The sequence below is a fragment of the Eubalaena glacialis genome, chromosome 14, assembly GCF_028564815.1.
Source record: "Eubalaena glacialis isolate mEubGla1 chromosome 14, mEubGla1.1.hap2.+ XY, whole genome shotgun sequence".
NCBI lineage: Eukaryota > Metazoa > Chordata > Mammalia > Artiodactyla > Balaenidae > Eubalaena > Eubalaena glacialis.
The window spans coordinates 52,388,655-52,412,174 of NC_083729.1; the positions used below are offsets into that span (position 1 = coordinate 52,388,655).

At 37.2% G+C, this 23,520-nt stretch overlaps 2 protein-coding genes across 10 annotated transcripts in view; one reads left to right on the forward strand and one right to left on the reverse strand.

Annotated features, from left to right (window-relative positions):
• REL (REL proto-oncogene, NF-kB subunit) overlaps positions 1-900 on the forward strand; it is a 53,116-nt gene extending 52,216 nt beyond the window's left edge. Inside the window, exon 9 of the mRNA XM_061168760.1 lies at positions 791-900. Coding sequence (XP_061024743.1) covers positions 791-810 — 20 coding nt within the window. The 3' untranslated portion in view covers positions 811-900. The remainder of the gene's footprint in view (positions 1-790) is intronic.
• Positions 1-23,520, reverse strand: part of PUS10 (pseudouridine synthase 10) — a 67,840-nt gene that overhangs the window by 8,214 nt on the left and 36,106 nt on the right. For 4 of the 9 annotated variants that reach the window (XM_061168768.1, XM_061168770.1, XM_061168769.1 and 1 more), the window contains 11 exons: positions 19,306-19,340; positions 15,966-16,077; positions 13,709-13,770; positions 13,367-13,412; positions 11,272-11,336; positions 9,638-9,723; positions 8,459-8,584; positions 3,354-3,410; positions 2,409-2,485; positions 2,260-2,315; positions 1,101-1,218 (listed from right to left, as the gene is read on the reverse strand). In XM_061168768.1, coding sequence (XP_061024751.1) covers positions 1,101-1,218; positions 2,260-2,315; positions 2,409-2,485; positions 3,354-3,410; positions 8,459-8,584; positions 9,638-9,723; positions 11,272-11,336; positions 13,367-13,412; positions 13,709-13,770; positions 15,966-16,077; positions 19,306-19,340 — 840 coding nt within the window. Of the gene's footprint in view, positions 1-1,100; positions 1,219-2,259; positions 2,316-2,408; positions 2,486-3,353; positions 3,411-8,458; positions 8,585-9,637; positions 9,724-11,271; positions 11,337-13,366; positions 13,413-13,708; positions 13,771-15,965; positions 16,078-19,305; positions 19,341-23,520 lie in introns of those variants that run through there. The other 5 variants (XM_061168765.1, XM_061168764.1, XM_061168766.1 and 2 more) reach the window with 3 other exon arrangements.

Genomic DNA, 23,520 nt, shown 5'->3' on the forward strand with positions numbered 1-23,520 from the left:
AAATGATTCCTGGCCATTTGGAGTTGCTCTTTTTTCAGCTGTCTGTTCAAATATTTTGTCCATTTTTCTCTATTGGGTATTTGTATAAATCCTATTTATGGTATTTTTTTTGCCATACAATTTGTTTTCTACATAGTCTTATATATGTGTATACATAAGCACACACTTCTGTGTGTGTGTGTGTGTGTGTGTTTAAATCACAATGTATCATCCTCTATATATCCTTATAGCTTGTTTTTTTCCCCTTAGCATTCATCAGGAACATTTTCCTTTGTCAACGAATATTCATCTACCATATACTTTCTAACAGCTGGCTAGTAATAGTCCATCATACAGAAAAGCCATAAGATTAAACCAGTCCCCTCTAGACTATTACAAAATATTGCCCATTTAAACGATGTTGTGATAATGATTTACATCTTTGTGCCCATTTATGCTCATTCCTTGCATGTGAAAGTAAGTTATCTTTACAGGAAGCGGTGGGGGCAGGTGGGAAGAAACATGCAAATGAACATGTAGACCCTCTACAGCAACATGCTCATGTGAAGGAAAATCTAGCATGTGCCAAAACATTTGTGCTCTACATATATCACCCTGATGTATTTATTTACAACATGTTTTATTTATGCACTTAATCTGAGCATCAATTCTATTAGGTAAGTTCTATTTTCTATTTCCTTTTTGCAAATGGCCAAATATAATAATAGCATTGCTGAGTGTTTTCTATGTGCCAGATTCTATTCTAAGAGCTTTATATGACTAAACCCGTTTAATTCTTCTAATTTTACAGATGAAGAAACTGAAGCATAAAGAGGCTAAGCAACTTGTCCAAAGTCACACAACTAAGAAATGGCAGAACCAGGATTTGCACCCAGGCGATCTGTCCTTGGAGTCAGACTCTTAGTCACTAGCAACACTGCTTCTCACACAGGTTAGATGAATTGCCCAGTCATTTAACTAGTACATGGCAAAGGCAGGATTTAGAACCAGGTCTCACAGTCCCCAAAGCCTATGTGCTATGACTTGTGGGTAATAAACGAGAAGACAAAGGACTCTTTTATAGGCAGTAGAAAAATAAAAGAATTAGAGCACTGAACTACCTTTATGTCATCTAGGAATTCAATGTCCTTCCTCTGTATTGCTTTATTTGTCCATATTAAGGCACTATAGGTCTTGGTCTTTTCTTCTTCACCTTCTTTCATATGACCTATTGCCTCTCTAAACAAAAACAATAAAAGAAAGTTTGTCTGAATATATAAAATACAGACAAGACTTGCCCCAAACTTCCCTTTCTTTAAAAATAGATTTATTGAGATATAATTTACATACAATTCCCCTGTGTAACTGAACGATTCAGTGATTTTTAGTACGTTTACAGAGTTGTGCAGCTATTACCACAATCTAACTTTAGAATACTTTCATCACCCCAGAAGAGAAACTCCACACCTATTTGCAATCACTTCTCATTCCTCATTTCCCCCAGCCCTTGGCAACCACTTGTTGACTTTCTGTCTCTATAGATTTTCCTACTCTGAACATTTCATATATTAAAATGTGAATATTGTAAAATATACAATAAGTGGTATTTGATGTCTGGCTTCTTTCACTTTATAACGTTTTCAAGGTTCATCCATGTTGTAGCATGTATCTGTACTTCATTCCTTTTTATTACTAAATGATATTCCACTGTATGGATATACCACATTCACATTTTGTTCATCCATAGACATTTGGGTTGTTTCTACTTTTTGCTATTATGAGTAATGCTACTATAAACATTCATGCAGAAGTCTCTGTGTGGATGTATATTTCCATTTCTCGTGGGTATATATCTAGAAGTGGAACTGCTGGGCCATATGGTTACTCTATATTTAACTTTTTGAGAAACTGCCAAACTGTTTTCCAAAGTGGCACCACTTATAATCCCACAGCAATGTATGAGGGATCCAATTTCTCCATATCCTTGCCAACACTTGTTATTTTCTGTCTTTTTGTGAAGTGGGATCTCACTGTGGTTTTGATTTGCATTTCTGTAATGACTAATGATGTTGAGCATTTTTTCATGTATTCACTGGTTATCTTGTGTATCCTTTTTGGAGAAATGTTCACTTAATCATCTCTCCATTTTTAATTGAGTTATTTTCTTATTATTGAGTTGTAGGAGTTCTTTATATATTCTGGATACAAATCCCTTATCAGATAAATGATCTACAACCAAAACTCCCTTCTTGAAAACATCTCCAGTGAGCCTACCCTTACCTTGTGACAAGCTGCAAGTCACGGACTTGGATTTTGTTAGACGAGTTATTAATTTTCTGTAGTATTAGAGAAAGAAAAACAATTAGCAGCTCTAGTTCAGTTACAGAGTTGCAGAAACATGACAATTTCCATGTCATGAAGTGGTTTACCTGCTGAAGTTCCTTAATTTCTTGTGAAGTGAAATGTACTCTATGAGGATTCACCAGCTCAATTGCAAAGGGCCTTCCTGGCAGCACACACCCCGTCATGAAACAGAAACGTGTTGATGGAGTTAACATTTGGGCTAATGCAAGAGGGTTAGGAGGTGTGAAAAAACGAGTTGAGCTCTAGAGGACTGAAAGTTTAGTGACATGACTACATCTGGGGGAGGGAAGAATGTGTGAAAAGAATCAAGGGGCTTTTTGGGGGCTGCTAAACCCCAGGACAGGCAATATGTAAAAACGACTCCTTTCCCAAAAGTCCATGAACAAGCCTGTGTTAATTACAAAATCAAATCCAAACAGCCACTAATTGACTTGGTTACACTAACGTAATGTTGTCACATGCAGCAATGCCCAGGTATACCAAATTGAAATACATTCTCCTAGCCTAGTGAAATGAAGAGCTGAGATTCCATGAGAAGGGACTATAAATCTCGAATAGCTCAGGATTACTCTCATCATCCTTCTTGTAATGCAACAATGTAAAATGAGAGAAATGAAGGCTAAGAGAGCAGAAGCACTTTTTAATGAAGACATTTTGCAATTTAAATGAGGTGCATTTTGAAAACTGTACTGGTACTGAAATGTTATTAAAAGGAACAATTAATTATCAAACTTTTGGAAAAAATCAGGCACCTCTTTGTTAATGCACATAGAAGTCCCTTATAACCTACAGGTATTCAATAAAGATGGCCTCTGAAGAAATGATCCTTGTTAAAACATAGTCATATAATTTACAAGGGTAGCTCCATAATCCACAAGGCTTCCTCACATGAAGAAGCTCTGGGCTCTGCCAACTTTGATTCTGACTAAGTGACTACAAAAAAGCTGCTGTCTGAAAAGGGTGATAATCTGAAAGTTAGTTCCAGTCAAGTGATATTGTCGCAATCTTACCATTTCCTAATGTTCTCACATCTACATCTTCTCTCCCAGAGGATGAAAAATTAAAGCCTTTGGAAAGCAGATAAAGAGAAAAAAAAAAATCAGAGACATAACAGTGCTAAGACTTTCATTCCCATCCTTTGGTAGAAACCCAATTTGTCTTAAACAATCTACAGGAGAATCCCTACGAATAGTCATCATCACACCTCTAATCCCAATCTCTACTAAAAATAGCAATGATAATAATAAATACCATTTATTGAGCACTTATTACATACCAGGTACTGAGCTAAAATTCTGCATACATTATTTCATTCAATCCTTATTATAACCTTATGAGGTAGGTATTAAATAAAAGAACACCAAGCTTCTGAAAGGTTAAGTACTTTTCCCAAGGTAACATGATTAAATGGCAGAGCTAGATGCTTCTGATGTCAAAGCCAGACCTTACTTATCATCCCAGTCCACCATCCCATGGGAAAGCCAAAGGCAGAGCACTGTTTGGAGGAAGGCCCCACTACCACCCTGGCTACAAACTTATGGTGAAAAATCTATCTTTCGTCTTTTCCTTAAAACAAAAGAAAAAAAATAAAAACATTATTTGAGAATTAAACTCTATGAAAAGAAGAGGAGGGGAAAAAAAAAGGTTTGATTCTAAAAGCAAATTCATTAGATAAGCAAACCTAAGCTGGAACCACAATATAACTAGTATACATTTTAAGATAGATGGATCATCACAGACTAAAAGCTGCAAATATTGGAATGGGACAGTGGTCAATACAGTGTGGGTGGGCAGGGGAAGTGGTTCCATGACAACTTTCTTAGATACAGAACTAACTGATGATTTCACCACAGCAAAGATTACCAGGAACAGGCATTATTCTAAGTACTTCATATATGTTAACACTATGAGGTAGATACTATCATTATCCCCATTTTACTTATAAGGAAGGTGAGACAGAGACAGGATAAGTAAGTGCCTAAGATCACATCACTGGTAATTGGTAGGGTCAGGATTTGAACCAGCCTGGCAGTCTGGCTCCGGAGTCTCTTAATCACTGTCTACACTGCACCACCACAAAGACTGCTGGAAGAGCTCAGACTTGTGCCAACTGGGACAAGCAAGACCAATCAGTCCTCTTGTACCAGGGATTGGGAAAGACTAGGATGTTTTGGAAACCCTGGTCAATCCATAGTTCAGCCACTTTGGAGAGCACAAGATGAGGAAGGACAAGATTGCTGGGAAGGACAGACAGGAAAGGTAGAAGGAAAGGAGGGTCTGTACCATTTTGACAGACATTTTTCTCCCAGGAAAGGTTCAATATGCAAAGGTCCCATGTAGATTTTAGAAAAAGGAAGGCTAAAAGGCTTGAAAAGTGCTATAAAAACTACACTGAAGATTAGCTCTCCTTTGTAGGATGTTTAGCTGTGAAGAAAGTAAGATTTCACCCTTCCTTCACCTTTAAGACATCCCTTTAGCAAGTCAAAGCCAACACTTGTTGGAAACATGGGCTCCAAGCTGTTGTCTGTCACCCACTGCCAAGGTGAAGTGGGCTCTTCTCTGCCCCACATGGCCCAAAACTGTGGGTCTCCCAGAGAGGACCAACCCAGGACCGGTTAGGTAAGGCCTAGGTATCTAAGGTCGGCCTAGAATTCAAGCTGCTCAGAGGCCTGGGTAACTTGTGCAGTGTTAACACCTGGGGACTAGCCAAACGGGCAGCCATGAAGGGCACAATGTCAGGCTCTTCTCCAGGTGGAGAATCTACACCAGGCAGGTAGTAGGATTATGTGGACCATTAAGTCCCAAAGAACCCTCCATTCCATGTCTATACTCCATTGTCAAGCAGCTAATAAACCTATAGCAACATCAGTAGCTTCTAGTCAGAGTCAACAGACTCAAGAGTAGCGCTAACTAGGGATGGATAGCTACACGGAGAGTTCAAAATGGCATCTGGGAAGCTGAAAGATACTCCCTGGGGTGGGGGTGGGGGGGCTGTAGTTTGTCTTATACCTGCCCACCTCTATCTCTAATCCAGGCATAATACTGGGGAACCAGGGCCCTACAGTGACTAAGCCATAACCTGTGACTCATAGGGGTGGAGGGAATGAACAGGACACAAAGAGGTAGATCTACCAGTGACTACTCAATCAGACCAGAAATGTCAAATTCATAAATTAGCCCATAAAACTTCCCACAAATTCCAGCCCATCAACAAGAAAAAAGTACAGAAAACTAGGCTCTTGAGAAGTCCAAAGAAACATTAAATCCAGATTAAGGGAGAAGGGGTATTTATTATATCTTTTAGAAAAATGTTGCAAATTTGGACCCTACATTGAGAAATACTTCAGGGGGCAAACTTTAAAAAATAATTTGCAATTATGAATAATAAATGACAAAAAAAGGAAAAGGAGTCACTGCCTTAAGTATGAGGAAATATATGCTTAAAATTTAGTTGATTTTTCTAAACTCACATTACGCCTTGCCTTATCCCCCTAATCCTGTGAGTTCTACAGACTTCTTCTCAATGGAACAGATATTTCAAACATACAAACAAACAAACAACAAGGACAAAACCAAGGGCAAGAATGATCAGGAACTGTAACGGGTTCGATAGTCTGTAGTGGCTCTCATACCTGGGGGCAGATAGACAATGGGACTGAAGGATGGGCAGAGGCCAGATGATGATGGTCTCAGAATATCAAGTTATATAGTTTGGACTTTACCCTGTAGCTAGTCACTGACCAGTTTTCAGCAGGGAACTGACATGACAAATATTTATTCCATAAGTGAAGTAATAAATGTATTAGGAAAACATTTCTTAGACATATTGATTTTGAGAGTGTGTCAAAGTTTTACTTATTAACTAGAGAACTGGCAAGTAGAGAATATGATGTGTCAGTCTGAAGTGGCTGAGAAACAAGTTTGTATCTCCCACTGAGGGGAAGGAGTACTAGTTACTTCTGCTTTATAGAAGTAGCTAGGCTGCTTCATGCAATACTGGTTTATTTTCATAGAGCTGTAAAGCACAGAGGTACAACAGTCAGAACCATTTTCCCAGAGTTGTCAGATGTGAATCACAGAAGTAACGAGTAATGTATCTGAGAAGCACAAGTTTAGCAAATCGATGCTATTAATCAGGCATTTCGAACAACAAGGTTTTATTTCATGACAAGGAGCCAGTTAGCACAGAGGCCCAGAGGTCTGCTTTTTCTCAAGCGGCTCTTAATAAATTTCCTCAGCACACAATTACAGATGCTAAACACACAGTTTGCTTTATTTTCAGTTTGGGGAAAATTTTTTCCCCTCCTCAAATGGAAAATGACAACAAATCACCTTCATGAAAGATTGCAAGGGGGAAACATATAGCTATTTCAGAGCCCCCCAACAGCCCTCTTGGTAATGGAGGCTTCCTTGGGACCCAAATAATCAGAACTAAATCTTGAATCTTCTTACAGAAAGGGAATAAGGTAGCCCCCCAAAAAGAGTTTGAAGGACACTTTTCATGCTAATGCTTTATTTTCACTTCTTCGTAACTTGGATAAGTCTTATGAGATAACCAGCGTGTAAATATTAAATTACGTAGGTCAAAGCTCATGGCAATAGCCCTTTATGGCTAAGATTTTGAAAAATATTAGGTTGCTAGGTTACTTGAGGGATATGGTGGTTATTTATTTATTTATTTATTTATTTATGGCTGTGTTGGGTCTTCATTTCTGTGCTAGGGCTTTCTCTAGTTGCGGCAAGTGGGGGCCACTCTTCATCGCGGTGCGCAGGCTTCTCACTATCGCGGCCTGTCTCATTGTGGAGCACAGGCTCCAGACGCGCAGGCTCAGCAATTGTGGCTCACGGGCCTACTCGCTCCATGGCATGTGGGATCTTCCCAGACCAGGGCTCGAACCCGTGTCCCCTGCATTGGCAGGCAGACTCTCAACCACTGCGCCACCAGGGAAGCCCCAGGGATATCGTTTTTGAAGTGCTTCTCTTTCCTCTTAACAAGCAGAGAGCTGGAAGGGATAGCCATGTCTCATTTTGGTCACCTGCTCGCCATTCCTAAAGCAGGCTTGTCTTAAGGTTTGTCAGAGAAAAAGATGGATGTCTAGGTCTATCTGGTCCTTCAAAAAAGGTGTTCTGGGACTTCCCTGGTGGAGCAGTGGTTAAGACTCCATGCTCCCAATGCAGGGCCTCAGGTTCAATACCTCGTCAGGGAATTAGATCCCACATGTATGCCGCAACTAAGAGTTCACATGCCACAGCTAAGGAGACTGCCTGACGCAACTAAGGAGCCCGCATGCCACAACTAAGGAGCCTGCCTGCCGCAACTAAGACCCGGCATAACCAAATAAATAAATAAATATTTTTTTTTAAAAGAAGGTGTTCTAATTATGCTAGGAGACCCACTCCAAAGAGTATGATATATGTACTCATTGTCTACAGTTTTTCCTGATGTACAACATGGTTTCTTGTGATTGAAATCTTAGTCCCTTTCCTCCAGTCTAATCCTAGGTGAAATCATAAGGTTTTTTACTCATTTGACCTGATAGCCCTATTGAGCAAAGAAAGCATATGCCTGACAGGATCTGACTCACCCTACAAACCTGGGCTCATTAATACTTAGGAAATTAAAACAACACAACTACTATTAAGTCTTTGTAAAATGGTAGCTATTGATCTATTTTCTCTAGGCCTGAACTTTATTCTAGGACACTTTAGCTGTTAAGATGGAAGCTGGGCGTTTGCCAGTGATTATTCTTGAACAAGCACTGGATGTGGAAGCTGTATTTTAATTACCTCATATTCCCAAAAAGAGGCAGAGGCTCAAGGTGTCCCAAGGTCAGAGCTTAAGTGCATTCATTTAAAGTAGTTTCAATTGTTTTGAATTTGCCCAGGAAAAAGCGTAATCTTGAGAGAGGAGAGAAATCCTAGGGCACCACCTTGGCTCAAATCCAGCCCAGGGCAGAGGAGCTCAGGACACGGCGGTCCCTGTTCACAGGAAGCTGCCAGCCAAGGGGCCCAGACTTGGTGGTGGTTTACAAAATATAGAAATCTTTCCTGCCACCTCCAAGAAGTCTATTCATGAATGACAATGTACCTAAAATATGAATATTATAACACTTACTCTCTGCTTTGAACACTGTCAAAAGATGGTCTGAAATTAATTCTTCCACTGAAGAGTCCAGCTTCCTTTCTCCATCAATTATCCAAGGAGTTTGTGGTAGATTCCTGGAGTATTTATTATATCTCCCTGCCAAAGAAATATAAAGGTTACCTGGATGGAATGGTGTGCTTAACACAATAGGATAAAAAGGAAAGCAACAGCTATTTATTGAGTGCCAGTATCCTAGGTGCTATGATATAGAACAAGGCTTAGCCTTCAACTAACTTACAATCTAATTTGGAGAGTCAACACATACACATAATTAAATGAAAAAATTTAAGGTAGCAATAGAAGAGATGGCTAAAGACATGATATGAATCATCCAATGAGTTCTAAAGGAATGCTCAATATACTTATTAATCTTTTTGGCTGACTGAACAAGTTACAATATTATGGAACACACTGTGAATCACTTAAAAAAAGAGCAACTACTGTTTTTATGCCTGGTTAATAATACTCTCAGTGTAATAGTCATTGGTGATAATGTATTCCAAAGAATTCAAATACAGGAAATTTTGAAGTTTTTGTAAGCAAAAAAAAAAACCCTAACAGAATATGACTCACTGTTTTATGAAAAAAGCTACGCCAAGGCACGTAGCTTTTATTACCCCAGGGCAGGGTATTATAGTCAAGACTAAAGAGCAATTTCGTTTCAGCTATTACTATGAAACAGCTGTAGCTTTCAAAACAAAAACTGTCTACCCGATTTACCTCTTGGGAAAGTCAATGCAACAATTTCTTTTTCCAGGCAGAAGCCAAATGTTTAGTCATTTTGCAGATAATAAAATAACTTTTTTCAGGATTGATTTCATGTTATAAAACATCCTCTCCCTTCTCCTGACCAGTTTCAGGTCTGTACATGTACCCATATTTTTACCTGGCCATCTCTGATGAAAACTATTAAAACCTGGGAAGTATCATTTCCCTTCAACATGGCATTTTAAATAACAAATCTCCTGAGTGACCCTTAAGAATGCCTACAGAACCTCCAATAAACTTGGTTATCAGCTCTAGTTCTCAAAAGAGTTAACTAATCAGAAATTAATAACAACAGTAAGAAGGAAACAGAGGAGTTAGTTGAGTTTTTCAGAAAGGAGAGAAAATTGACAATGTAAGTATATCCTGGACTAAATATTTTACCAGCCACAAAAACAGCACCATGAGCACATTCAATTTCAACAACACTGCATACAGCCTTTGGTGAGTTTGGAGGACAAGGAAACTGCCTGCAAAACAAAATAAATTTTACAGCTACTATTTTCCAGACATGATATTGAACCACATAACTAAGATGAATCAGCACTGTCTGAGTTACACAGAGCCTGAGTCTCTCAAGGACTAAGCCTCTCCCTAATTTTAAGTTTTGGAACCATAAGGGTCTCTTAGGCCTCTGGAGTACCACTTTTAACACATGAGAGTGGCACTAAGTAAATAAGGGCTCACTAATAACATTCATGCTCAGAAGGCCTCATGTTCCCAAATGACAGTTTCCAAAATCAACCTGGAGATTTGGGAAAAAAATCCATCTATATGTAGTGGAAACCTCTCCAGGTTCATTTTGCTATCGATGAACACCTGCTGCTGGCTGACAAGGTCCTCAGTCGTTTGGGTAAAGCTGGTGTGCAGTCAGAGACTGGCCACATGAGCATGTCCCACCTGTGGGGAGGGTACTCCACCATTTTTCTCTCTTTTTCTTCTTCATTTCAACTATGACCTTGGGAATCAGACCACAGAGCCAGAAAAAGTGGAATATGGCAGACTCTGTCCTTTAGCTAAGAAACTTCAATCCAGCTGAGGACAGACCAGAAAGAGCAATGTACGGCTTTATTCTCTGTCCACCATCTGAGAAATTCCAAAGCCATGGAATGGAATCTACCTGTAAATGACTAGATGTGGACTTAATCCAAAATGCTTGTCTTAAAGTTTTCATTCCGTTTCCCAAGATGTCTTAACAAAGAAATCACTTAGAAACTCAGGAACTATTGCTTGTAGAGAGTAACTGTCTTTACTTCCTAAAGTTTAATAGGGAATTCCCTGGCAGTCCAGTGGTTAGGACTCTGTGCTTCAACTGCAAGGGGCACAGGTTCAATCCCTGTTCGGGGAACTAAGATCCCACAAGCCACGCAGCGTGGCCAAAAAAAAAAAAAAAATTAATAAAAATATTTCCATTCTGAGACTCATGTTTAGTCAGTAAAATATATGAAACCTTCCTCATAACTTCTTCTGGAAGGATAACTATGATAACATTTTATTAAATAAAATGAACACACTGAGAATTAAATCCAAGATTTACTGTAGTTCAGTATATTTTAACAAGAAAGGAAACTCAGAAAAAAAAAAAAAAAAAAAAAGAAAGGAAACTCAGGAGCCCTTTTCTCCCTCTTCTGGAGATGTACAATAACAGGAAAACCAGGATGAGGGATGTAATGGGGCCAGTAGTAGGCTGGAGAATCAGGAAACCTGGCTCTATGTACACTCTCTATTGCCCAGTTGAAATCTTAGGCAAGTCAACTCCCTCTTTGGACCTCAATATCCTCCTATAAAAGATAAAGAAGTTGGACATGATTCATAAATTCAAATATTAATTTGACATTTACTGAACACCACTACATGCCAGATACTGAGCCAGGGATTGGGGATATAATAAAGATTAAGACACAATCCTGTTCCCTAAAATATATCCAGTCTTGTTTTAGAGATAAACCAGATTATTTCTAACATTCCCTTTATTCTAAAATTCCATGATTATTTCTTGTTTCTATAATTCTACTTACTTGCGGAAATCCTCTTCTTTAATCTTATTCAAAGCTTTCATAACTGCCATTCTAGTGAATACGGACTATATAGGGTAAAATGAAAAGAAAAGACATTTTATCACCTATATAAGAAAACATCAGAGTTGAAACAAAGAACATGGTTGGAGAAATTATATCATTTTAAACCATACTTAAAAGGGAGAAATACTTAATAACTTCAAGAAAATAAATGAAGCACAAGTGTTCATACTGTCAGTTCTGTGATTGGTAGACCCTACAACCCTTCTCTTCAATCTAATCTATGTCTATAATACCAGGTGGATCTAGCAGAATATGTCTTCTTCACTGCACTCTCCCATTCCCCTCAAAATGTGGTATTCTTCAAATACAAAAATGATGGCATTGCAGGAAATGTGCTTTGAATATTTTTTCCTAGACCTCAAAAGAAATTTAGACTGATCCATCTATCTTTTCTTCCCTATATCCCTTCAGGGGCCATGGTATATAACTCAGGAGTTGGCTGCCAGGGTAAGGGGTAAAACAGAGCCAACCAGCCTGACTTGGCATCTAGCAATTCAATATCACTCACCAACCTCTGAGAAAGTAAATGAATCCACTATACTGAATAAAACGGCAACTACAAATGTCCCACTCTGGGTTTTTTAAAATAAGAAAAGCCAAACCTCATGTTAGATATACTAGAACTAATTAGTGCATATATTTGTGGTCACTATGATAAATCACAATTATTTCTTCTGTTATGAGAAATTATACTTGACTGAAAAGAAGAATAATGTAGGTATCTAAACAGTTTATCATCAAAGAAATGATTTTCTAAACCATATTCTGGGGAACCCTAAGGTGTCGTAGGGTTAGAATTAAAGATTAAGTGCCTGTTTGTTAAGATATGAAATCTTAGGCCTGAAAGAATCTCAAAACGTCACTCAAATTATTCCCAGCCATACGGCAGGAAAACTACACTTAAGACTATACAACACCTACTGGCCAAATGGCGTGGTGTCCATGATCGTTTGACAAAAACTTCCTTACTCTATTATTTGATGCTGGTACTTATATACTTCCTCAAAGATAACAAAAAATAAAACTAGATCTTTAATATAAATATGGCTTACAGCTCATTTGGGCAGAGCTTCCCAATCGGTATGGCAAAGCATACCACTGGGCTACAGTTGTGCCCAGATCCCTCTAGTTCACAAGGGCTGAGGGGCAGGGCCTGGAACAATGAGAACCCCCAGGCCTATTGCTTACAACTTAGAGCAACTTCATCTGTTAACCTCAGGGTGCTGGCCAAACATGGTAATGTTCTAGGTATACCATGATGTGAGAAAAGGAGGCAAGCAGTGTCTTAGGCTTCCTGCATTTCTGATTATTTCCACACAGGGCATTTGGCAAATGTTACAAACTCCCCAACCCTCCCCTCCCACCCCAGGCAAGAGGAAAGACCAAAAGATGTATCTTTGGCAATAAACTTATATTCTTTTTAACAACCACAACAGCAAAATGGATGTCGGTAAAACTAGGAATGCCTGAGTCTACACAAAACCAGCTAAGTAACTGGGGTGTGAAAGCTTGCCATTCTATCCTGGCATAATAGAAACTAAAAGTACATGCTAACTAATTTTTCTCATTAACATGAAGACCAGCTCACATCAGACAGTAAAGGAGAGTTTAAATAAAATACCTTTTGGCAAATGTAGCCTGAAATAGGCTCTATTAACTCAGGACTGTTCTAAATAAAATAATTTACTTTGGATTATATTTTCAAAATACCGATTTCTAGAAAATAAATATTAGATAAAAGTTTGGAATGGTGATGATACTGAACAGGTATTTTCCCAGATGACATAATCTTGGGGAAACAATCCAGACACTGACACAAGCATGAGAACATTTGTGTGTTACAACTTCCCAGCCAAAGGCAAAGGTGTTGAGAATTGAAAAAATGAAAATAAATGTAGCAAATGGAAATATTTAAAGACTGATTCTTAGTATAATAGATTGCCAACATTTCTAATGCATATCCTTTTTGTTGTTAATTTGAATATTCAGCTCAGACAAAACTCACTAAAGAGTAAGAAGCAGGAATCCTTACCTTTTTGTTTTTGGCTGGCTTGAAACAATCTGGGCATATCACACGTCTAAGTAAAATTCAAGGTAATATAAAAGATTAATGAGTTTATTTTGGGGAGGATAAAATTCAAATATATTTTATACAACATGGCTGCTAAATTCAGGATATCAGAAGCAGACAAAATGAATCCCTATATGAGCTGCATTGGTTTGCCTAGACCCTTATATCAGACAGCTCACAACCTACTAAGACATGACAAGTTCTGACAGGCTCATTAGAAAGAAGAACAATACTATTTTCATGAAAATCAAAAAATATTAACAATGTTGCACAATTGGCATTGTTGTTTACATTGTAACTTACAGAAAGTGGCAATCCTCAACTGTTTCTGGGTGAGCAAAGACCACACTCACTTCAAACAAGCTCTAAAAATTATAAAGACAGTTTAAAGATGAGCAAAAGGAAACTAACATCTGACAACTTATGAATGGAAACAGAAATTAACTCTCAAAGATTGGCTCAGAAAAAGAGTGACAAGGAAAACTGGAAATACTACTGTTTTCAAATCAGCTTGTTCACAGGGCAGCTGTAAAGGAAATCGTCTTTTTTTTTTTTAACTTCTAAAACTCAATCATCAGTGATCCTACAAAAAAAAAGTTTAAAACAAATTTTAAAATAAATTTGTATGATTTTTTGTACATGTATACATTTTTATACAAGTATATTTTTTCTACATGTATAAATTTTGTATAAGATTATACAAAATTCCACACTGAGAAAAATATATAAATGTACAATTAGGTATGAAGATGAATGAGAATTCAGGGAATTGGAAAGGGATAACTGAAAGAAATGAAGAATTACTCCTGTCAGTACTATGATTAGAATTATTAGCAAAGCAAATAGCACTTTATGCACATGCTTAAAAACTCTGTATGAGGCTTGTTTTAAGTGCTCAAACTTCTTAACGGATTTGACTTTTAAAAGCAAGATCTTAATTTTTTGTTTTATTAAAAGAGTGATCATAATAAATTATAAAATAAACAGGATGGGTTTTCAATCCCATTCCACTGAGGTAGAACCAGTAACAGTTTGGCATGTTTCCTTCTAGCCATTTTTATGAATATAAACATAAATGTATATACTTCTTTGTATATTAAACAGACTTGGAAAATTGCTTAATTCAATTAACATTGCATCATGAACATCTTTTCCACTCTAGGGACTGTTGGACGTTTAAGTTGTAGTTAAGTTTTTCTGTTTTTAAAAAATGCCACAATGAACATCCTTGTACACAAAAAAGCACAAGTTCATACTCTATATACATTTACCTCCATGGAGATTATACAAAATTCCACACTGAGAAAAATATATAAATATCATACCATATAACAATTTTTCCTTTTTTATTGAGTTCTATATTTACTGATTGCATTGGATCGTCAGCAGGCCTATTAGCGACTCTATAATCACAATAGTGAATAGCTAAATTTTTGCTCTAGTCTAATCTACAAAATAAAATTAAAATTACAACACATTCCTTTTACTCAAGAAAACTTCATTCATCCTGAATCCATTAGAACATTACCGCATCTTTTGTTTTCTATTTTCTGTTCTCACTGATTCAACATGTAAAATTATCTGTGCTTCAAACTGAAATTTGAGGTTAAAATATTTTGCATCAATGACTTCTCTAATTTCCAAAGTACTTTCATCACCTCATTTCCTCTTCATACTATCTGTGAAGTGGTTTTATTCTCTATTCTCTTAGTATTCAGTTTAAAGGACAGAGCTTATTCTTACTAACAGAGGGAAACAGAGCTATATAATTCAGAACGAGGAAAATTTTTTAATTACTTAGCTTTGAAAGATGGTTTTGTGACTTTACTTGAATAGGGGTGTGTCTGATATTCAGGGAATTTCCTTCACGCAAAATGATGAAGCAATGAGGCCATACTATTAAAGTCTAATTTAAGAGGAGCTGGGAATATATCCTGTTTCCATGTCTGGAAACCTATTGAACTCTTCCCTAAAATTCAATCCATTTCAAAGGCTGAGGCAAGGTCTGCCTTGGAATAGGGGAGATGGTAAGTGTTCTCATTTCAAAGGCAGTCTGCTTAAAATTAAACAGAGGGACCTCAGATACCAACAAGGTGGGATAGGTTGAGCCCATGCTCATTGTAGTTGAATAGGGTCTGTCTGCATATTTGAAAACAAAATTAGCCACAGATAACCAAAATTAAATAGTCTAGAGTTGACTCCACACTTGTTCATAGCTATTTATGTTTAGCTTTGTATCAGTAAATCTGTCTCTCTAATTAAACTATAAATATACTAAAGGCAAAGGTTCACTTCTAACCTTTTAAGGTCAATTAGGATACACTGCACCTGTTATAAGTGTCTTGGATCACAAAGAAATCTTTTAAAAAAAAAAAAAAGAAAGAAAAAAAAACTTTAACCTCAATTTAAGACTGTTAGAAATTAACATTTTAAAAGCTTAAAAATCCTTCATTGGATTATTGAAAGAGAAGATTCTTTTGGATAACCAAAACTCTGCCATATAATGAAGTAAAACTAGTAAAACCACAGAATAAAATTAACAATGCTGATGACCCAATACCTTTCCATCAATGGGAACACCCAGTTCCTCTGAAAACAGGGGGTGAGTTATCCATTTGTAGGCTTCTTTTAGCTGAACTATATCATTTCTTCCCAGCGACAGACTCTGCTTTCTGAATAACATAAAAATTAATTCACTGACATGAAAAGCTTCATTTTTATGAAAGCAAGAATTTATGTGATTATTAAAAAGTATGTATTATTGAGTGCCTACTATGTCGCAGGCACTATTCTACACATTAGATAGAAAGCAGAGACCAAAGCAGACAAAAATTCCTCAGTTCATGGACCTATATTCTAGTAGAATCAAGAAACTGCTTTTTTTAATGGCATATAAGACAGTTTTTGAAGCTTCAAAGAGAAAAGCATACAAATGAGGTTTTTCTGAGACAGAATTGCCAGATGCCAGGATTTATACATCAGAAGATGGAAAGGTGGAATAGAGAGGATTATTTATTGCTTAGAAACTACAAACTGTGTATTACAATAATCTCAGACCAAAAATGTTTGTATCTACTCTCTTCCTGATAATGAGGGCTTACTTTTGGGAAATCAATGTAAAAGCTGTACTTCTCTTTACTGGTAAAGAAGAAGTATTAAATCCTAAAGTATCAGTGTTCTAGAATGCTCATCAATTTAACAACATATAAATATCTCAATAAATATTTTACATTCCCCCAAAATCTACTCATGAGCCAATAAATAGGTTTGGGGAAGTCCCAATTATGAGTTCTAGCTTTTAGTTTGTAACCTAAAATGAGATAGAAAGGAACTGAAGTAAAAGGAAAGAAAAACATGGTATGGTAATATTTAAACAGTCCTACTCTGTAATATCACTATTAAACAGGCCGTATCATTCAAATAATTAAAACTTCAAATCAGTCCTATAGCTATTTACAGGACTGCTTTTAACAAAAGAGGTGTTTAGGCCAACTTGTGAATCATTTCTTTCAATGTCCTATTTTCACTATTAGAAAGGACAACATAGTCAATATCCATTGTAATTTAATTCCTCAAGACCAAAAGACACTATGAACTACAGGTAGAAAACAAAACATAATTTAGCTAATGGCTAAACTTAATTGATCTAAATATATACACACACACACACACACATAAAGACCACTGTTCCTCTAAAAATGCAAATTAAGAAATAGTTGATCTACCCATTCTTATCCAGCTGAGAATAATTGGTTAAACAGAATGCTTTCATATGCTTTGGGATTGTGGTTTAACAATGAAATACTCTGATAAGCCCGACATCTGATAAAAAAATTAAGTTACTTCTTTACACTTAAGAACTTATTCAAACCCTAAGCGTTTTAGCTTCATAAACCATTCCTAATTCTCTATCAGAAACATTTTAGAAATTTTCAAAGACTATCTTGATATTGTATCAACAGTTTAACTAACGATATTTGCATAAAATAGCATCTCAGTTGAAAGGTAAATAATTAAGGTATGAGCACACATTTTAAAGAATAAAAAGGTGAAACAAAACACAAGAATGGAAAACCCTTTAAAAATTGTTTAGACTCTAGAGAGTACAAAGGATTGTAGCCAAAGCCAATCCTAAAAATGGATTAAAACATTACTCATTATATATTTAAGAAAACTGATACTTTAAGTCCCTCATGTCTTTGAAAAACATTTAAAGCACCTTAGTCCAGTTTAAAAACTTCAACTACAGGTATTTTTTCCTTCCAGATTAAAGAGCTATAAGAAAGGGTTAAGAGACATTTTGGAAACCTTAACCTCACATTTAAGGCAAAAATACAATACTTAAAACTCCAAATTTTCAATCCTGCAAGTTGAATGTGGCTAATAGCTTTTCTAATATAATTTAGGGTGAATGTTTTCACAAAGGTCCTTAGCTTATGGCTGATGGTCCTTTAGAGGAATCAGTAGTCATTAAGGTAAATTCAGTACCAATTTAACACTTAGTAACTGCATTTCCCTCTTTCCTCTGTTAGATAACTAATGATGAGGATATCAATTACGATCACTTTTGCTATAGATACAACAGGATAACCATTCTAAAGCAAACATGAACCAAAATATCCAATACATTTTTTCCTAAATCCCTTGAATCAATTCTTTAACGGCAATTCCTCCACAACCTTTTGATATTAGAATGAACTAGGGACACTGAGAGAAAAGACTACTATTCTATATTTTTTTCTGTTCTAGTATCCCTATATTGATCAGGATCTTTTGGAAGAACTAAGCTTAGTTTAAAATCCTTCAATACGAAATAACAACAGCAAGCAAGGTAGATGGAAACTGGAAACATTTAAAAAATAGCATGCTCTGACTTGACTATGCTAACAAATTTCTCAAACATAGGATCAAATTTTATTATGCCAGAATCACAAGCATTGGAGACTAATTTAACATAACCTAACAGAACCCCCAAACCTTTAATAAATATGTGGTTATTACCCTTTTAAAAATGCAGATGTGAAATACAACACACACAAAAAAGCCAAATCAACTAATTTTCTATCAAACACCAAGTATGAGATTCTGATACAGAAATTTATACTTCTCTCTGTGGTTTTCTTTCCAGAGTACACAGGAAACTCCAGTAGTCACATGGTCCTTTTCATACCGGTATAAAATTTTTAATTTCAAAATCCAGAAAGCTCTGGGAAATTAAAGATTTTTTTCCTTAACTCAGTTGGCAACCAAACTCTGACTTGAACATGTGAGGCTATTTATTTAGACTCTGTTTATCAAATTTAGTGTGACTATTCATATATTTCACTGCAGAAATATTAATGTTTGATTATATAGTACTACCCCAGACCCTGGAGGAGATGGGTATATTATATATGGTATTTATACTGCATTACATTTCCAAAGTCTAAAAAATTCTAAATTTCAAAACACATTTGGCACCAAGGGTTTCAGATAAAGGATTGTGGACCTATGTTTTCTATGTCTTATCTATGTATAAACTCACTGTTGTTCTGCCTTAACTAGGACTTTACTATGTATCTTTTATAGCATAATTAGTTTTATAATTTAGTTTCTAAGACCAGTATAAAATGTGTTCCTTTAAAATAAGTTGCCAAAACTACATGCATTTACATTCACGATAAATCTACCAAAAAAAAAAATGAGTCTGCTTTAATAGACTACTAATATGCTGTGCAAATAAACCAATTAAACAAGGTTAACACCTTAAATATATACAATAAAAATTTCCTCTTTGTGCCAATTTCTCTAGCAGCTAGTGAACTCCCTCTAAAAAAAGAGCTAGTAGTAGTAAAAGTACTTTAAGAATCAGGTAGCTTATATTTAAAGGGTAGTAAAAATTCCCTACCTAAATTACTTACCCCATTTCCTGTTTTACCAGCAACCATGCAGCATGCTGTAGGCAATTTAGTCACACCCAGAAAGAAAAGGGAAAAAATGTTCATTGAAATTTGGTTCCAATATCATTAGTAAACTGCTTAAGTAATTTGCTAATCAAACTCTCCTTTTTAGGAGAGGAGTTAGTGTTCAGAAATGCGGCAACGACCTCAATCTCATTTAAAATCAGAAGTGAGGTAAGATGCCACTTTGTAGTGCTGGCTTGCTGTGGCCTACGAATTCAACAGGGGTATGCCCCTCCTCCCCACAGATTTCTATTTCTCATTAATGAGTTACAAGTGTTTTTTAATATGGGTAGCTTACATTTTTTTCTTAAAATATCTTACTGTTTCATAGGGAAAAGCTCAAAGTGATTGAGGAGTACATACTGTGTCCCCAAAGAAGGACTCAGTTTTTGTTTTTGTTTTTTTAATAGAGTTAACATTTTTAACTCTAATTAATGATATCCACATGTAAGTGTTTAGGAGTAAAATGTGCTAATGTCTATAACTCACTTTGAAATACAACAAAAACTAAGATGGGTGGCTGGATAAATTGATAGGTATATAATAAAGCAAGTAAAGAAAAACAGCAACAAGTATAGAATCTAGGTGGGTATATGGGTGTTCACTGTACAATTCTTTCAACTTTAATATAGGTTTGAAAATTCTCATAATAAAATGCTAGGGAGAATGTTCTGGGAAGGATTAATAAAAAACTGAAAAAGTTGCTAAAATGAAAACAATAACATTCACAATCATGGTCGTTATAAGGATTAAGTGAAATTCATATAAAATGCTTTGCATGGTAAGTGTGTGACACTAAGATTTCTCAGTTTGCCATTAGACTCCCATAGCTTTCACCTTAAAGAAAGGTAATACATGGCCTGCCTCGTATATACAGCATTTTGTGAACATGACAGAAGCATACATGTGTAAGTCAATAAAATGCCATAAGTAGTCTCTGCTTCTACATGTCACAAAACCGGCCAGTCACATCCACTTCAAGACCTGGAGAAAGAGAGGGACAGAGAGAGCAAGACAGAGAGAGAGAGACAGCGAGACAAAGACAAAGAGAAAGAGAGAGACAGAGAGACAGAGAGAGAGAGAGACAGCTTTTGTTGTTCATATGTAGAACCCTGTCCTTTTAAACCTCAAGTGGCTGGTGGGGCACCAGAGACTGCTAAAGACTTAGGATCATTTGGAAACATTAGGTGCATTACTTTGTTCAGACATGAGCCAAGCAGAATAAATTAATCACTAGCTAGGTAAGAACTAGAACTGTTCCCAATGCCTAAATGTCTCATCAGTACCTTCCGATCTGTTAGTTTGTTTACTTTGTTTACTTTATTAGCTCAAACTAATACCATTTATAGCGCTGCAAGACCTCTTCCTCCTTGCCTTCCATTTACTCAAGCCCTCTCTGAAAGTGCATGGGCATGGTATAATACACAAATTATGAGTTGTCAGAAGACCTGGCTTTAGGCTTTACCAGATTTCTGGCACTCAGTTTCCTAATGAGTAAAATAAGAGAGTTAGACTAAGATGATTGTAATTTAAATTTTTCTGGATGGCTAAAGGTCATCAACGGACATTACTTAGTATACCGTTTTGTAACAGGGGCTATTAAGACTTATAGGACTTTGAGATCATAGAAAAAAATATATATATAATAAAAAAATAAATAAATCGACTAAAGTTGAAACCTTGTATTCAATGTTACCCCACCTTCCTTCAGCCTCCATACTTTAACAGAGCAATAAATACTTGTTTCCTCATCTGTAAAGGGATATTAATACTCCCCTTGGGGCTTCCCTGGTGGCGCAGTGGTTGAGAATCTGCCTGCTAATGCAGGGGACACGGGTTCGAGCCCCGGTCTGGGAAGATCCCACATGCCGCGGAGCAACTAGGCCCGTGAGCCACAACTACTGAGCCTGCGCTCTAGAGCCCGTGAGCCACAACTACTGAGCCTGCGCGTCTGGAGCCTGTGCTCCGCAACAAGAGAGGCCGCGATAGTGAGAGGCCCGCGCACCGCGATGAAGAGTGGCCCCCGCTTGCCGCAACTAGAGAAAGCCCTCGCACAGAAACGAAGACCCAACAAACACAGCCAAAAATAAATAAATAAATAAATAAAAATGTTAAAAAAAAAAAAATAAAAAAAAAAAAAAAAAAAAAAAAAAATACTCCCCTTGCAGAGATATTATAAGGATTTAATGAAATTATGTATGTAAAGAACCAAGTAAGATTCCTGGCATGTACTTAATAAATGGTAACTATTACTGTCATTTTTGAATTAAAACCTTATCTGTATTTCACAAGTAATAAAATTATTATCCCTTTAAAGACTTAAAAGGCTTGATCCCTTTCCCTCACGTACCAAACTGCTCTGCTATAAGTAGTTCTGGAACCTCCCTCATCAATGAAACCCTCATGGGTATCTGAGCTATAGAGAACTATCTGTCCTTTTTTTAAGGGAACTCAGACTCTTCTGTCCTTTTATAGTGACTTTTTTCTCTCCTCTTTTGAGGCGAACTCTGTTCTCTATGGTCACTTCCAGATGATGCCATCAAGTCTGTAATCAACCTGCCATCCTCTGATTATAAAGTAGGGTAGAACTGGAGGTTGCCAAGGGAAACCAGATTACCATGTGTAACATGTAAAATTAAATCAAATGTCTTCAGTACCTGAGATTCGTTAAAGGGTTTTTCCTTCCTAATCCTTTGCAGGCTCCCTGCTTAAGCATGCCAGCAGGTTGGACTGAACTAATCACACAGCAGGGGCTGGAAACCTGAATCCCAAAGTAGTCAGTGTTGCTCAATTATTCAATTTTTATCATGTGCTAATAATGCCTTGGACCTGCTTCTGCTGAGGAAAAAGAAGTACATTTCCCCCTTTCAGGTCACCAAGATAATTTTAATGAATGTTCTATTCCTTAGTGGAAAAAATTCATTCTCTAGAGTAAGCAATTTAATTCTTCCTCCGCAACAGAACCAAATGGCATTAAAGTTATCAAGTTTAATCAAATTTGATACCAAAGGCAGCATGTCACCTCCTGAAAATTCAGAAACCACAGAATTTAATCCTGGGCTCAGCTTTGCTAAATGGGGCAGTTGAATAATGTGCTTGCTAAAAGTGCTTGTGCACTCTGGCCATACACAGACATACAGACACACATACACAAGCATATACCTGTATACACACATCATGGAAACTCTATGCCTGGGAATGGGTTTGTTTTTTTTTTTTTTTTTTTTTGGCTGCGTTGGGTCTTTGTTGCTGTGTGCGGGCTTTCTCTAGTTGCGGCGAGCAGGGGCTACTCTATGTTGCAGTGCACGGGCTTCTTGTTGCGGTGGCTTCTCTTGTTGCGGAGCATAGGCTCTAGGTGCGTGGGCTTCAGTAGTTGCAGCAAGCAGGTTTGGTAGTTGTGGCCCGCGGGCCCTAGAGCATGCGGGCTTCACCAGTTGTGGTGCACGGGCTCAGTAGTTGTGGCTCTCGGGCTCTAGAGTGCAGGCTCAGTAGTTGCAGCGCAGGGGCTCAGTTGCTCCGCAGCATGTGGGATCTTCCTGGACCAGGGATCAAACCTGTGTCTCCTGCACTGGCAGGCGTATTCTTAACCACTGCGCCACCAGGGAAGTCCAGGGAATGGCTTTTAAGCTTAGAGTTCTGAGCTGGGGGTGCATCCAGCACCAAACTATGAGAGTGGGTTACAGTAAGGCCAGGGATTGAGGTTGATTCAAGCAGAGGTGGAAGGAAGGAAGCACAGAGAGAGAAGGGGAGGAATTAAAAATGGCATGTTGTCACATACGGATCAATGGAACAGAATAGAGAGCCCAGAAATAAATCCACACACCTATCGTCAATTAATCTGCAACAAAGGAGACAAGAATATAAAATGGGAAAAAGACAGTCTCTTCAGCAAGTGGTGCAGGGAAAGTTGGACAGCTGCATGTAGATAAATGAAGTTAGAACACACCTTCACACCATGCACAAAAATAAACTCAAAATGGCTTAAAGACTTAAACATAAGACATGACACCACAGAACTCCTAGAAGAGAGCATAGGCAAAACATTCTCTAATCGTACCAATATTTTCTTAGGTCAGTCTCCCAAGGCAATAGAAACAAAAACAAAAATAAACAAATGGGACCTAATCAAACTTACAAGCTTTTGCACAGCAAAGGAAACCATAAAAAGAACGA